At 41.7% G+C, this 14,934-nt stretch overlaps 2 protein-coding genes across 6 annotated transcripts in view; one reads left to right on the top strand and one right to left on the bottom strand.

Moving 5' to 3' along the window:
• Positions 1–1,670, bottom strand: part of Nmnat1 (nicotinamide nucleotide adenylyltransferase 1) — a 27,422-nt gene extending 25,752 nt beyond the window's left edge. For 3 of the 4 annotated variants that reach the window (XM_013035438.1, XM_013035431.1, XM_013035446.1), the window contains exon 1: positions 1,460–1,627. Coding sequence is in view for 1 of the 4 variants with exons in the window: in XM_013035431.1 (XP_012890885.1) it covers positions 1,460–1,493 (34 nt within the window). In the remaining 3 variants the exon portion in view is untranslated. Of the gene's footprint in view, positions 1–1,459 lie in introns of all 4 variants that reach the window. The other variant, XM_013035453.1, reaches the window with a different exon arrangement.
• A 61-nt stretch (positions 1,671–1,731) lies between these two features.
• Lzic (leucine zipper and CTNNBIP1 domain containing) lies at positions 1,732–12,714 on the top strand. 2 transcript variants are annotated; one of them, XM_013035464.1, is made up of 8 exons: positions 1,732–1,775; positions 2,407–2,560; positions 4,949–5,057; positions 6,919–7,054; positions 7,434–7,532; positions 10,112–10,207; positions 10,348–10,429; positions 12,585–12,714. In XM_013035464.1, exons 3-8 carry the CDS (start codon positions 4,957–4,959, stop codon positions 12,641–12,643), a joined length of 573 nt encoding a protein of 190 aa, XP_012890918.1. In that variant the 5' UTR covers positions 1,732–1,775; positions 2,407–2,560; positions 4,949–4,956; the 3' UTR covers positions 12,644–12,714. The 2 variants fall into 2 exon arrangements, with proteins under 2 accessions (XP_012890918.1, XP_012890927.1); XM_013035473.1 differs by having other exon boundaries at positions 1,752–1,775; positions 2,499–2,560.
• The last annotated feature ends 2,220 nt before the right edge of the window (positions 12,715–14,934 follow it).

Raw genomic sequence — 14,934 nt, 5'->3', positions numbered from 1 at the left:
GTGGGGGCCACATGGACCTGGTATAACCCACTACTTACTCTAGGTAGAGGGTTGCACCATAGTTTCATCTCCAAAGACAAAGTGGCTACAGATCCATATCTTATGTGAGAAAAAAATTTCTTGAAACACAAGGGATAAACTTTACAAATGTCATTGTCAGACCACCCAGACTACTCCAGCAATCCAATAAAACGCCTGAGTACCTTTGTTTTTGTGGCACTGGAGATCAAACCCAGGGCCACATGCATCATAGGCAAGTGCTTTATCACTGAGCTATATTCCAACCCAAGGTCTGTTCTTTTTCTCTGTCAGATGACAGAATTCATTCATCAGTCTGCCCCTAACACGCTTTCTCCTTTTCAATTTCAATTTATATTTAAATTTACATTTAAACCGAATTAAATTAAATTTATATTTAAATTTATACCTGAAAAGCTCACTCTCTCTCCCCTCAGTTTTATTTATTTTGTTTATTTTTTTGTTGGTCCTGGGGCCTGAACTCTAGGCATAGGTGCTGTCCCTCAGCTCTTCAGCTCAAAGCTAGTGCCCAACCACTTGAGCCACAGCACCACTCGGGCTTATGTGATGCTGAGGAATGGAACCAAGGGCCTCATCATACAAGGCAAGCACTCTACAACTGAACCATCTTCCCAGCCACCCCCCCATTTTTATTTCTATTATCACTTAGATGGAAGTTTCCTTACATGAAGTACCACTGAGTTGCATTTTACCCAAAACATTGACACACATATTCATATATGAAAATTCAAAATAACTGCATTAACATAAGAGGCACTTTCACTGAATCTGAAACATTTATCAACGTAGGGCTATCACTGGCTAGGAATGTGGTTTCCTAATCAAACTGTACCTCTGGACAACAATTGGTGATAAGGCAAAACTCGGCAGGAACAATTCATTCTGCAGAGTTTTATAATAATCAAAGTTGGTCAATTGTCCTGAGTAACTGAAATACAAACTTGAATGACCAAATCTCTGCACGAATTATGTTGCAGACACCCGGGACGTCCTGTGGACCACCCTGCATTGCCTTTTCAGGAAGACGGTCTCAACTTCTGGTTAACTGTTAAAAGTGATGCCAAACAACTAGTTGCCTCTTTCTTGGAGAGTGTGTTGAGTACACCCCGGGCAGGTGTGCTTGTGTTTGTGGCGCTGGAGATCAAACCCAAGGCCTCAAGCATCATAAACAAGTGACCAACTTGTAGATGTGCCACTGAGCCATGCCCCTCAAGGCTTTTGAATGCGTGCTTCACAGATTTAGAAGTAGTCAGGATGAGAAGGGACCAACCCTTCACAATGGAGGGCTTCTCCCTCCCCACCTCCCAGCCAAGCCCAGGAGTTACTGCTCAAGACGCCTCTAGAAAGGGAAGCAACCCTCACCTCTGCCCCCCCCCCCCCAGTGAATTCGAATGTAGCAAAGGTCACGGGGAAAACTGACCGAGGTTTTGGATTCCACAGAAAGACCTAAACATGATCGCCTTGCTTCGGGGACAGTGGCATTGCCTCTGAAGGTCCCAGCCGCTGTCTAGGACACAAAAGGTGGCAAAGTCCTGAAGAACCCGGGTTTCCTGGCGGGTCCGGGATCTTACCACGCTCTCACTGCCAAACGGCCCAGTCCTCCAGGAGCTAGCCGCCACCCGGACGCGGGCGAGGGGAACATCGCGCTCGCATTCTCATTGGTTACTGGAAACCGGAAGTGCCTATGTCCGGCGGAAGTACTCCTCCAGCTCGGTCCGCCCGGCCGGAGATCTCAGGTAGGCGGGGTCCCTGGTTCCAATCTCGGGGTGCTACAGGCGGGTGGGAGGCGGGCCGAGAACCCTGGGGTCTAGAGAAGGTTGGTCCGGTTCTGAGGAGAGAAAACCAAAAGGAATTTAGAGGGAGTTGGGCTCCCGGCCACCGCCAGTGGCTACTGAGGCCTAGTTGAACCCGACCTAAATACGCGAGCTTCAAGTTCCCTGGCGGAGAATGGGCTTGGAGGCGGTGGCTGGAGCCGGGCTCTATCCCAGTGCCGATGGTCTGATGCCAAACCAAGCGCTGCTCACCTCCAGGCAGGGAAAGGTGTGCTTTCCGCCTTCCCTTGACGAGGCTTCTGAGTTTGACAGTTTCTTAAGGCCTGTCCACTTCCTGGCTCGGTTACGGAAACAAACAAACAAAAAAACCTCAAAAAGGCTGCCGGAGAAGCCGTCCAGGGAGTAAACGTCCTTGTCTTCCTAAAGAATTGAAGGGTAACTGTAACCCCTCTTTAGAGTATCTTTACAATAAAAAAAATACTTAAAAAAGGAAAGAAATAAAAAAGAGTTGAAGGGTGTGTTCCAGTTACAGGCTGCTCAAGTGCAAGCTTAACTGGACTGCCCGTTTATAGCAAATAAAACAGCTTGTTAATAGTTTTCACCTCCAGGCGACTTGAATTTCGAGCCTCTTGTAGTCCTGATGGACAACTTCGCTTTCCTCAAACTGATCACACTTGGAACTTCCAGGGTTGGAGTTTTATGCAATTGAGAGCTGTCGGCACTGCAGAATTCTATGTACTAGGAGACAGGTGAGCATGAATGAGGACTTTCCAGGTACATACAGGGTTTGACAACCATTTCTGTAGTTTAGTTTAAAAAAAAAAGTGCACTGCCTCTATTCAATACCAGGTGGTGCCAGCGAGTTAAATCTTTCTAGGATAGCTTCAGGTGACGGCTTTTAAAGTGCCCCTATCTTCTCTGTAATTTATTCAGGATAGCTTTGCCTCTTTTAAGATATGTTAAGGACAGGTGGTGTACTCATTGAGAGTGCTTGATTAGCATATGAGTATGAGGCCCTGTGTTCAGTCTTTAACCCTTAAAAATAATTTTTTTTGGCTGTACTGAATATTGAATTCAGAGCCTCTTGAGCCATGCCATTTTGTTGTTGTTGTTGTTTAAATAGATTTTAAAATCATTGAGCCTTTTTGTACTTGATCCACATTCAAATATTTGTATTAAGTGTTGAGACTAACAGAAGAATTGAACTAAATTTCAGCTCTCAAGAATTTAATCAGGAGAGAAACATAGACAAACAATGAACTGTGATAAAATCATGGACACACCTAGCATGTAGTTCAGTAAGATGTGCAGGACTATAGGTTCGATCCCCAGTACTACCATAAAATATTATTTTTTTGGCCAGTCTTGGGGCTTGAACTCATGGCCTGGGCACTGTCTCTGAACTTCTTTTGCTCAAGGCTAGCACTCTACCACTTGAGCCACAGAGCCACTTCCAGCTTTTTCTGTTTATGTGGTACTTAGGAATCAAACTCAGGGCTTCATGCAAGCACCCTATCACTTAAACCACATCCCCAGCCTCAATAAATTAATTTTTAAAATTGCACAACCCATGGCAAAAATTGATGATAATTGAGAATAAAATATGCAACACAGAAACAATTTTCATTACTCGTTTACCCAATACATTTTTTCTACCCAGGATTGGTAAAGTCCTTCCTCTCAAAGAATGCACCACCTTGTGATTGAGAGAAAATTAAGGAAGGCCTAAATGGAGAAAGGTGCCACATGAACCTAGACTTTGGATGGATTAGAATTTCTACTAGTTGGTAGAAAATGATGGAGGCTCAAAAGAGAAGGGTATTACACATGAGTGTAATCCCAGAAAAGTGGAAATTTTGAATTTGTGGCTAGCCTAGGCTACAAAATGAGACCCTGTCTTACAAAAAAAGTGCATGTGTGTATGTGCACGTGCGCACACACGAGGGAGGGGAAAGGAGAGGGAGGGAGGGAGAGGGAGATATGAAATGCTGGGAGTAATGGTAGGAGGTGTGCTGGGCAAGCAGGGAGGTCCTGGGGTCAGTCTCCATCAACACAAGAAGAAAAATTGTGCAATGTGTTTTGAACATTCAGTGTGGTTAGACTAAGAGAGTAGGGCTGGGAAGGTTGCTCAGTGGTAGAGTGCTTGCCCCTCATGCATGAGGCTCTGGGTTCGAATCCTCAGCACCACATAAGCAGAAAAAGCCAGAAGTGGTGCTGTGGTCAACTGGTAGAGCACTCAACTGGTAGAGCACTAGCCTTGAGCTGAAGAGCTGAGGGACAGTGCCCGGGCCAGAGTTCAGGCCCCATGACAAAAAAAAAAAAGTTTCATTTTAGTGCTGATATTTGAGTCTAGCCTTAGGCTTACTTCACATAGCTGTCACTCTACTGTTGAACTATGCTCCCAGCCCTAAACCAGGAAATTTTAATAATTCCTATGTACTTTTTTTTTTACATTACTAGAGATTGAACTTAGTGTCTCACGCTTATTAGGCAGGCGCTCTACCACCAGAGCCACTCCACCAGCACCCTGACCATTTCTGTATAAATAAGTATATTTGGGTTGGAAGTGGTAGAGCACCAGCCAGTGAGCAAAAATCTCAGATACCAAATTCAAGTCCTAGTCTTAATCAATATGTTCATATTTAAAATTTAATGTGGATCAATAGCAAAGACTTATAATGAAATTATAAGGCATTTCTGTGGAGTTTTGCTGCAATGAGTTTAAACTTTTATATCTAAACTGAGGCTTTATCTGAATAGCTCTCGTTTCCATATCTGGAATTTAGAAAGAACTTTAAGTTAAACTTAATTTTTTTTCTTTGTCAATCATGGGGCTTGAACTCATTGCCTGGGTGCTATCTCTGAGTCTTTTGCTCAAGGAATAGAGCTCTACCACTTTGAGCCACAGCTCTATTTCTGGTTTTCTGGTGGTTAATTAGAGATAAGAGTCTTATGGACGTTCCTGCTCTGACTGGCTTTAAATCATGATCTTCATATCTCAGCTTACCGAATAGCTAGGATTACAGGTGTGAGCTACCAGCACCCAGCTAAACTCACTTAATTTAAAATTACATTAATTAATTGAATCTTTTCAAATAACCAAATTAATATCCTATATGTGGCTTATTGTTCTACAGAGATTAAAATGGCTTCCAGAGGAAAGACAGAGACAAGCAAATTAAAGCAGAATTTAGAAGAACAGTTGGATAGACTAATGCAGCAATTACAAGATCTGGAGGAATGCAGGTAATAGTATAATTGTGTGTTATTATGATATAAAATGCTTTTTTTCTATCGCTAGATTACAGGTTCCATGGACGCAGGCCCATGTGTAATTTTGCTTTCCTCTGTAGTATTTTTCAGTGTTTTGTCTATTAGAAGTGTAAATTTAGTGCAGGTTTTGGAGTCGTAAATCCTGGAATGTGGAAGTCTTTCAGGTAATTACTAAGTGCATGTGAACTTGGCAAAAAGCTTAACCTCCTTGAAGTAGAATTAATAACATTACATTGTCTTTATGTGTCTGTGCCAGTCCTGGGATTTGAACTCAGCACCGGGGTTCTGTCCCTGAGCTTTTTTACTCAAGGCTAGCATTCTGCCACTTGGGTCACAGCTTCTGGCTTTTTTTGTTGCTTAATTGGAAATAAGAGTCTTATGACTTTACTGCTTGGGCTAGCTTTGAATTGCAATCCTCAGATCTCAGCCTTCTGAGTAGGGCTATAGGCATGAGCCACTGATGCCCAGCTACCTATTTGGTCTTTAATATTTAAACAGCCATGCTTGGTATGAACTCTTGGTGTATACTCAAAGACAGACTGGGCTAAGAGTGTAGTTCAATAGAAGAATGGGTGCTTAGCATGCTGAGGCCTGGGTTCAGTCCCTAGCACTTGAGAAAAAAAGAAATTGCTGGTGCCAGTAGCTCACTCCTGTAACCCTATTTACTCAAGAGGCTGAGATCTGAGGATCATGTTTCCAAGCCAGCCTGGAAAGGAAAATCCATGAGACTCTTTATCTCCAATTAAGCATCAAAAAATTGTATAAGTGGAGTTGTGGACTAGGTGGTAGAGGACTAGCCTTGAACATTAAAGCTCAGAGACTCAGGAACAGCACCTGGGTCCTGAGTACAAGCCCCAAGACTGGCACCAAAAAAAAAAAAAAAAGAACAAGATTGTTTATTGCATATTTAAGAGCTTTTCTGGAGTGTAAATATTGTAAATGAAGTGGAGGACACTATGCTTGGCCCAGCACAGGTGCTCTGTAAGTGGTCGATCACTAAGTAGCAGCTGTTGTAACTTTGTAAATATTTAATAAGTGGCCTGCTTGGTGAATAAAAATAACCTCCTACTTGGATGGCATGTACCACATTGCTGTTGTTTTGGAGGACACACAAAATCTTCCCTGCCATTAATGATGATGTTAATAACCACAGGTATTTACCTGTTACTATATGTGCCAAGCACTTTCTTTTATCTTATTTAGTGCTCATAGCAACCCTATTAAATAGGTACCATAATTACCCAAAGCTTTTTAGATAAACTGAGGCTTAGCTGTGTTCAGTATCTTGCCCAAGGTTATTCACTGAGAGTTTAAAGAAAAGCTATTGTGTGGTTTTACTGTGCCTTATTTTGGTAGAAGAAAAATGACTAGGGACTGGTGGTTTCACTCAGTGGAACAACTCGTGTTATTGTTCCTGGTCTTGGTTCAGTCATCAACAGTCATGTCTGTTCATCTTAACTACTTCAGAGGCTGAGATCTGTGAATCATAGTTGGAAGCCAGTCTGGGCAGGAAAGTTTGTGAAACTCTTACCTCCAATTAACCACCAACAAGCTGGAAGAGGAGCTGTGCCTCAAGTGATAGAATGCTAGCCTTGAGTGAAAAGAAGCTTAGGGACAGCACCAGGCTCTGAGTCCAAGCTCTAGTACTGGCACAAAAGAGAGAGAAAAAAGTAATACTAAAGGCACCACGTCCAAGTGTTAACAACTATTTGGGCACATCTGTCTTTAGTATTGTGTTGTTCTTAAGACATTCTCTCATGTGTAAGTACTAAAATAGCTTTTTTTCACTTGGAAATCTTTATTTTTCTGCATGATTGTATTTACTGTACTTCAGAGAAGAGCTTGATGCAGATGAATATGAAGAAACCAAAAAGGAAACTCTGGAGCAGCTAAGTGAATTTAATGATTCCCTGAAGAAAATTATGTCTGGAAATATGACTTTGGTAGATGAACTAAGTGGAATGCAGCTGGTAAGCACATTTTCGTTAATTTTTTTTTTGTCTTCTGTGAAAGAAAATGTAGCTTTGACGGTATAGCTTAGCAGTAGAGTGCTTGCCTAGTGTGTATAAGGCCCAGTGTTCCATTCCCAGCACTGCAAAAGAAAGAACTATTTTATATATATATAATTTCTTGATTATTGTCTACCTAGTGCATGAAATAGGATATATGTATCTTTCAAATCTTCATTTAGTTATGTATTTGGCCCCAGTGGCGTACACAGAAGTAGCAAATGAAAACTGATATTGCAGTTGTTTGATGTCTAAAGACTTATTGAAAAAGATTCATCAGTCTGTTTTTGCAAATCTGATTCTTTGGAATGTTTTTGTTTTTGTCTTCCTGTGTGTCTAGGCTATTCAGGCAGCTATCAGCCAGGCCTTTAAAACTCCAGAGGTCATCAGATTGTTTGCAAAGAAACAACCAGGTCAGCTTCGGACTAGGTTAGCAGAGGTAAAGCTTATTTAAATTGTCCTAATTGTTGTGTGTTTTCCTTCTGTAGCTCAAGAATTTGCTTATTGTGATGGTCTACAGTTTTAAAATTGGCCAGTTGATTTTAGAACTACGGCCTGCATTTTCTGACAAAATTCATACCATGAGCAATTATAGTTGATAGTAAATGTGGATGTTTAAAGTGTACAGCAGTTTCACTGGTCCCAAAACACTTGTGCTTGGACTCTGGCTTTCTAACTGCATCTAGAGCCCTAATCTGAAATTCCATTGAGAACGCTTGAGCACCATTCTCTTAGGCATGTTTGGCCTATTTTCTCTAAGAATTTCAAGCACCTTTATGAACCTCTACAGTTTATAGACTTGAATGTAATTAAGGACTAACAAGTTATTTGCAATATGGATAATTCAGTAGTGTAATGAGTAAGAGCATAGATTTGAGCCAAGCACTGGTTGGTTATGTTTTTTTAGTACTATCTACTTGGAAGCTGAGATTAGGAGGATCACACATTGATACCAGTCTGGGCAGGAAAGTTTTCAAGACCCCTTTTAAAGCAGTAGCTGCATGCAGTATAGTATACATGCAGTAGAGGACATGCTTAACCAGTGTGAGGTCCTGAGTTCAAACCCCATTACTGCAAAAACAAAACAAGACCAAAAACATGGATTTGACTGGATTTGAATTTCTGCTCTGCATGCTGGGATATGTGACCTTTGGCAAGTTATTCAATCTCTTTGTTCCTCCTTGTTTTGTTTTTTTGGTTTTTTTTTTGTCAGTCTTGGGGCTTGAATTCTGGGCCTGGGCACCGTTTGTAAGCTCTTCAGCTCAAGGCTAGCACTCTACCACTTGAGCAGCAGTGCCACTTCTGGTTTTTCTGAGTGGTTTATTGGAGATAAGAGTCTCATAGACTTTCCTGCCTAAGCTGGCTTTAAACTGCAATCCTCAGATCTTAGCTAAGATTACAAGCATGAGCCACCAGCGCCCGGCTCAATTTATCTGTCTTCATTTTTTTATTTCATTTTTTGGTTGGTTGTGGGGCTTGAACTCTGGGCTCAGGTGCTGTCCCTGCACTTTCAGCTCAAGGCTAGCTCTCTACCACTTGAGCGACAGCACTACTTCGGGTTTTCTGGTGGTTTATTGGAGATAAGAGTTTCATGGACTTTCCTGCCAGGGCTGGCTTTAAACCGTGATCCTCAGATTTCATCCTCCTGAGTAGGTAGGATTACAGGTGTGAGCCACCAGCACCCAGCAAAAGAGCTCTAATTTTTTTTTTTTTCTGTCCATCGTGGGACCTGAACTCTGGGCCTGAGCTCTGTCCCTGAGCTCTGCAGCTCAAGGCTAGTGCTCTACCACTTGAACCACAGCGCCACTTCTGGTTTTTTCTGCTTATGTGGTGCTGAGGAGTCAAACCCAGGGCCTCATGCATGTACTCTACCACTAAGCCACCTTCCCAGCCCCTTGTCTGTCTTTAGAAAGGTGATCATGGTAGACCCTACCTCTTGTAGTTGTTGTGAGGATTTAATGAAGTCATATATGTAAAAGCACTTAAAAGCCAGGTACAATACTGTGCCTATAGTTATAGCTACTTGGAAGGCAGAGGCAGAAAGACCACTTGAGCCCAGAAGTTTGAGGCTAGCCAAGATACCATAGGAGACCCTGTCTCAATAATTAATTAATATAAAGATAAGCCTGGCAATAGTTCAGTAATGGAGCACTTGCCCAGCACGTACAAAGTCCAGAGTTTGATCCCCAGCACTGTTATTAATTACTGCACTTCTGGCCTTTTTGGTACTTAATTAGAGATAAAACTCTCACGACTTTCCTGCCTGGGTTGTCTTCAAACCATGATCCTCAGATTTCAGCCTTTTAAATAGCTAGAATTACCATTGTAAGCATCTGGTACCCAGGATTAAAAAAAAATTGTTAAAACATTTAGAATAGTATTAATGCACTGATTATACATTAGTGTTTCTGGTGAAGAGATGTTATTTAACACAACTTTTAGGAATCTAATGCTAATTATCTCATTCAAATGTGTAGACTGTACTGTAATTAGGAAAAAAAAAAAGTTATAAAGCCAGGTGCTGAGGCTTCTGCCTTGTAATCCTAGCTACCCAGGAGGCTGAGATCTGACTATTGAGATTCAAAGCCAGCTTCAGCAGAAAAAACATTGACTCTTATCTGTAAATAACCAGCAAAAAACTAGAAGTATAATATGGTTTAACTATAGCGCCACCCTTGATCTAAAAAGCTAAGTGTGAGAGCGTGAAGTCCTGAGTTCAAGCCCTAGTATGGTACAAAAAAAAGTATTAATAATTTCTTGGATTATGGCTTCTTTTCAAAGAAAGCTATTGACCTACTTTCAGTGGAGTTTATAACCAACAGTGATTATGTCCAGCATTATATTTATTAAAATGATACATATTGTTGCTCTCAATGTTCCTTTGGGTTATTTCTATAGTTATACTATTAAATATTATTAATATTATACATGGGTTCTTTAAAAAAGTAGGTCTGAAACACTGAATTTTATGCAGTGTTTTTCCCTTACATATGCCTTGTGTTCATTTATCTATTATAGATGGATAGAGATCTGATGGTAGGAAAACTGGAAAAAGACCTATATACTCAACAGAAAGTGGAGATACTAACGGCTCTCAGGAAACTTGGAGAGAAGGTACTATATTTAATGTATCAGACATATGAAACAGTTGGTATTTGTTATAGAACTTCTTGAGCTATGATATAGTTTGTAGCCCTCAGATCTTCCTGAGTATGATTCAAGAAGCCACTTGTGACATTTGAACCCTTTTCTAGCTGACTGCAGATGATGAGACCTTCTTGTCAGTAAATGCTAGTGCTGTCCTGAGCCAGTTTGAGAAAGTCTCAACAGACCTTGGTGAGTGCTCTCATGACTGGTTCTTCCCTTTTCCTTCTTTTGTAAATTTTACTCAATGTGATATATTTATAATATGCTCATGAAGCAGTAGCTCATTCCTTTCCATTACTGTATAGTATTCCTTTATATAGTATTCTATAGTTTGGTTATATACCTAACATCAATCTATGTTCATGACATTTAAAAAGTAAAAATGGTTGTGAAAGAAATGACCTACTTCAGGCTGGGAAGGTGGCTCAGTGGTAGAGTGCTTGCCTTGCATGCCTGAGGCCCTGGGTTCGATTCCTTAGCACCACATAAGCAAAAAGAAAAAAGCCGAAAGTGGCGCTATGGCTCAAGTAGTAGAGAGCTAGCCTTGAGCTGAAGAGCTGAGGGACAGCACCCAGGCCCAGAGTTCAGGCCCCACGACCGGACCCAAAAAAAAAGAAAGAAAGAAAGAAATGACCTACTTCTATGCCTCCTTTTTACAAAAAGTGTTATTATAAAGGTGATGTACAGAAGGGTTATCATCACTTAGGTAATGAGTGCATTTCTCTCTGGAAGGTGTCACTCCTTGCTTTGTTCACTCGGAGTTTTCCCCTCCCATCTCTATCCACAAGTTGTTACAGTTCACTTTTAACATAGTTTCTACTGAGTACCACTGCTGCATTCATTCACCCTATGTCCCTCCATTTTTGGGCTCCCCACAGGTGGAAAAATGAACCAACAAGACAGAAAAGAAAAAGAAAACAAAATCCTTGTTTCCATTTTCTGGGTTTCCTTTTGATAAATATTACACAATTAGAGGCACAGAAGCATTACACCTTTGTGTTTCTCCCTAAGTGTTTCCTCCTTTAGTCTTAGTCTCATGGTGTGTGAGTTTTTTTGTTTTTTGTTTTGTTTTGTTTTGTCAGTCATGGGGCTTGAACTCTGGGCCTGGTACTGTCCCTCAGTTCTTCAGCTCAAGGAAAGAGCTCTACCACTTGAGTCACAGCACCACTTCTGGTTTTCTGGTGGTTCATTGGCGATAAGAGTCTCATGGCCTTTCTTGCCAGGCTGGCTTTGAATCGTGATCCTCAGATCTCAGCCTCCTGAGTAGCTAGGATTACAGGCATGAACCACCAGCCACCAGCTTAAACACAGCTTTTTTATTGGTGGTACTGGGGTTTGAATCCAGGCAAACTTGATAGGCAAATGCAGTATCATTTGAGCCATACCTCCAGACCTAATTTCTGTTGTTGTTTTTTTGTTTGTTTTTATGGAACTGGTGATTGAATCAGAGTCTCATGCATGCTAAACACATATCACCACCCATCAGCCCCTTGTTCTCGTAGATCTAAAAACTGGGCATGTATTGCAGCTTCATAGACAAAGAGCATGAGATAAACCTTTGAGAGACTCCACAATTACTTTCTTGTGTGTGTTTATATGTGTATGGGCATGTGCCAGTACTGGAGCTTGAACTCAGGGCCTGGCCACTGTCCCTTAAACATTTTTTTTTTTGGGGTCCGGTCGTGGTGCCTGAACTCTGGGCCTGGGCGCTGTCCCTTAGCTCTTCAGCTCAAGGCTAGCATTCTACCACTTGAGCCACAGTGCCACTTCCGGCTTTTTTCTTTTTGCTTATGTGGTGCTGGTCTCATGCATGCAAGGCAAGTGCTCTACCACTGAGCCACCTTCCTAGCCCCTAATTCTGATTTTTTTTTAAATTGTGAAAATACTGTACAGAGGGGTTACAATTACATGGGCAAGATAATGAGTACATTTCTTTTCTTTTTTTGGGGGGGTGGGTCCAGTTGTTTTGCCTGAACTCTGGGCCTGGGCGCTGTCCCTCAGCTCTTCAGCTCAAGGCTAGCGCTCTACCACTTGAGCCACAGCACCACTTCCGGCTTTTTTTCTTTTTTGCTTATGTGGTGCTGAGGAATCGAACCCAGGGCCTCATGCATGCAAGGCAAGTGCTCTACCACTGAGCCACCTTCTCAGCCCTAATGAGTACATTTCTTATCAAGCATTGTAGCCTCCTCCTTTGTTTCCCCTTCCCATCCCTTCCCATCCTCTCCCTGCCCCCCTACTAATTCTGACTTTTGTTTCAATATCTATACCTAGAATTAACCTACCTTTACTTAGAATTGTACATGCATTTGAAAAAAAAACAAACTTACTATGTTTTTTTCCTTAGGCTCTGGAGACAAAGTCCTTGCTCTGGCCAGTTTTGAGATGGAAAAAGCCCAAAAGTAACAAGCGTGGGAGCTGGTACACTGAACACATTCCTCCTGTAAATGGTGGTGTATTCTGAGGATTCTGAGTCACATTTGTATCTTGGGACTAGGTAACATGGAGACAGATGTACTATGGCTGCTGTTTATGGTCTTCCTCACCTCTCTCTGTGCAGGGCTCCTTGCTGAGTGACTCTGGACCTAAGACTCATTGGACTTGATCCATTATGATTTGTTTGTTCAACAGAGAACATAGACTTCTGCCTCTACTAAAGCTCTTTGGCTTTGGGGAGAAGGGTATAGGTTTGGTTTTGGAGGTCTCTTCCCATTTATTTGGGGAATAAATTTTTTGGAGGGAGGTGGGCAGGAGTGTCTCACTCTGTAGCCTAAAGTGGCTTCAAACTCATTGTGTAGCCCATGCCAGCCTAAACCGGTGACAGTGAAGCCTCAGCCTCCCAAGCACTGGGTTCTGCCCAGGCTTTTTGGTTTTAAGTGCTGATAGGTAATAAAAAGATGTGAGTTATTGATTCTTTTCTATTCATAACTGATTTCTATCAGCAACTTCACTAGCCCTCCTGTTGCTCATAGTTTCAGAGCATCAGTGATGTTAGAAATCATTTTAATACAAACAAGGAACGATTTAGAAAGAGCAAGTGATTTGCTGAAGACACATCAGACAAAGCTGGGGACAAGGACAAGACTCATGGGTCCTTACAGTTTATTACCCGCTGAATTCTCTCTCTTTCTCTCTCCCGCTTGGTACCATTTTTGAAAAATAATGAACTTGTACTTGTGCAAGTTAGTGTCTATGAAAACTGAGTCCTAACCCAGCATTGACTGGGCACTAAGAGACTATTCCCTAGCCTGTGAGCCCTGCCATGAATGGGGCCCTTGTGTCTCTGAATTTCTAACTTGGAACAATGAGATCCCTGTTGAGAATCTCCTGAAGTAACTTAACCTCTTGCGCTGTTTCACTGCGGAAGCAATAGGAAGAGGCAGTTCAGGCCCTCCCAGGATGACCTCCTGCCAGACTCAGAGGGTGGCAACAGTGAGCTGCATCTGTTCTTCAGTTTGTGGAGAAGCATAAAATAAGTTATGAGGAAAAACAAGCTTCTCGCCAGAGTGTTGACATCTCTGTACATGATGTATGTTCAGACCTGTCCCTGTGCATGTACATTGGTTTTTTCCTAGGGTTTGGTCATTCTGTCTTCCAAAAAGCGTTTCTCAGTATTCTTTCTTTACACTTTATACAAATTAAAAACATTTTTAATGCTTCTTATATACTTAAATTCTATTAGGTGCTTTGCCAACTGGACAGATTAGGGGACCTGAACTATATTAATGCCTTATTTGGAATAGTTACGGTTCTTGTTTTTTGTTGAGACAGGATCTCTCTATGTGACCCAGGCTGGCCTTAAACTCCTGGGCTTAAGCAATGCTCCTGCTTCAGCCTTCCAAGAGGCTGTAAGTACAGGCACACCACTGTGTCTAGCTGATGGGTTCTTTATATATATATATTAGCTTGTGATAATAAAAAACATAATTTGTGACAAACCAAGAAAAAGCAGCCCAGCGCCGGTGGCTCACACCTGTAATCCTAGCTACTTAGGAGGCTAAGATTTGAGGATCACAGTTCAAAGCCAGCCAGGGAAGGAAAGTCCACGAGACTCTTTTCTCCAATAAACTACCAGAAAACCAGAAGTGGTGCTATGGCTCAAGTGGTAGAGCGCTAGCCTTGAGCTGAAGAGCTGAAGGACAGCATCAGGCCCAGATTTCAAGCCCCATGACCAACAAAAAAAAAAAAAAGAAAAAGAAGGAAAAAAAGCAGATTGCCTGCTATCATCCAGGGCTTTGCAGGTATTTACCATAATTTCATTTTTCTTGATTTTTAACTGGTAATGGAATTTACATTAATGTAAAACGTAGTATTAAGTATATAGTTGAGTGGCAGTTGGTACATTCACCTGCTGCCTATAGTTCCAAAACATTCCTTTTACCTTCCAACTAAGCAATTATTTCCTTTTCCCAGCCCTCCAGAAACCATAAATTTACTGTTTCTGTATTTGAGCTATATGATATAAATGGCATAATATGATATGTAACCTTGCTGTGTGTCTAACTTCTTCCACTTTGCACAATATTTTCAGAGTTAATCCACATTGTAGCATGTTTCAATACTTGATACTTAGGGAGTTTGTATGTTTTGTTTCTTTTTTTTTTTTTATTTTTTATTGGATCCAGTCGTGGGCCTGAACTCGGCCTGAGCACTATCCCTCAGCTCTTCAGCTCAAGGAAAGAGCTCTACCACTTGAG

Source organism: Dipodomys ordii, unplaced genomic scaffold (genome assembly GCF_000151885.1).
Source record: "Dipodomys ordii isolate 6190 unplaced genomic scaffold, Dord_2.0 Scaffold6, whole genome shotgun sequence".
Taxonomy (NCBI): Eukaryota; Metazoa; Chordata; class Mammalia; order Rodentia; family Heteromyidae; genus Dipodomys; species Dipodomys ordii.
This window is presented reverse-complemented; position numbering and strand designations above follow the sequence as displayed.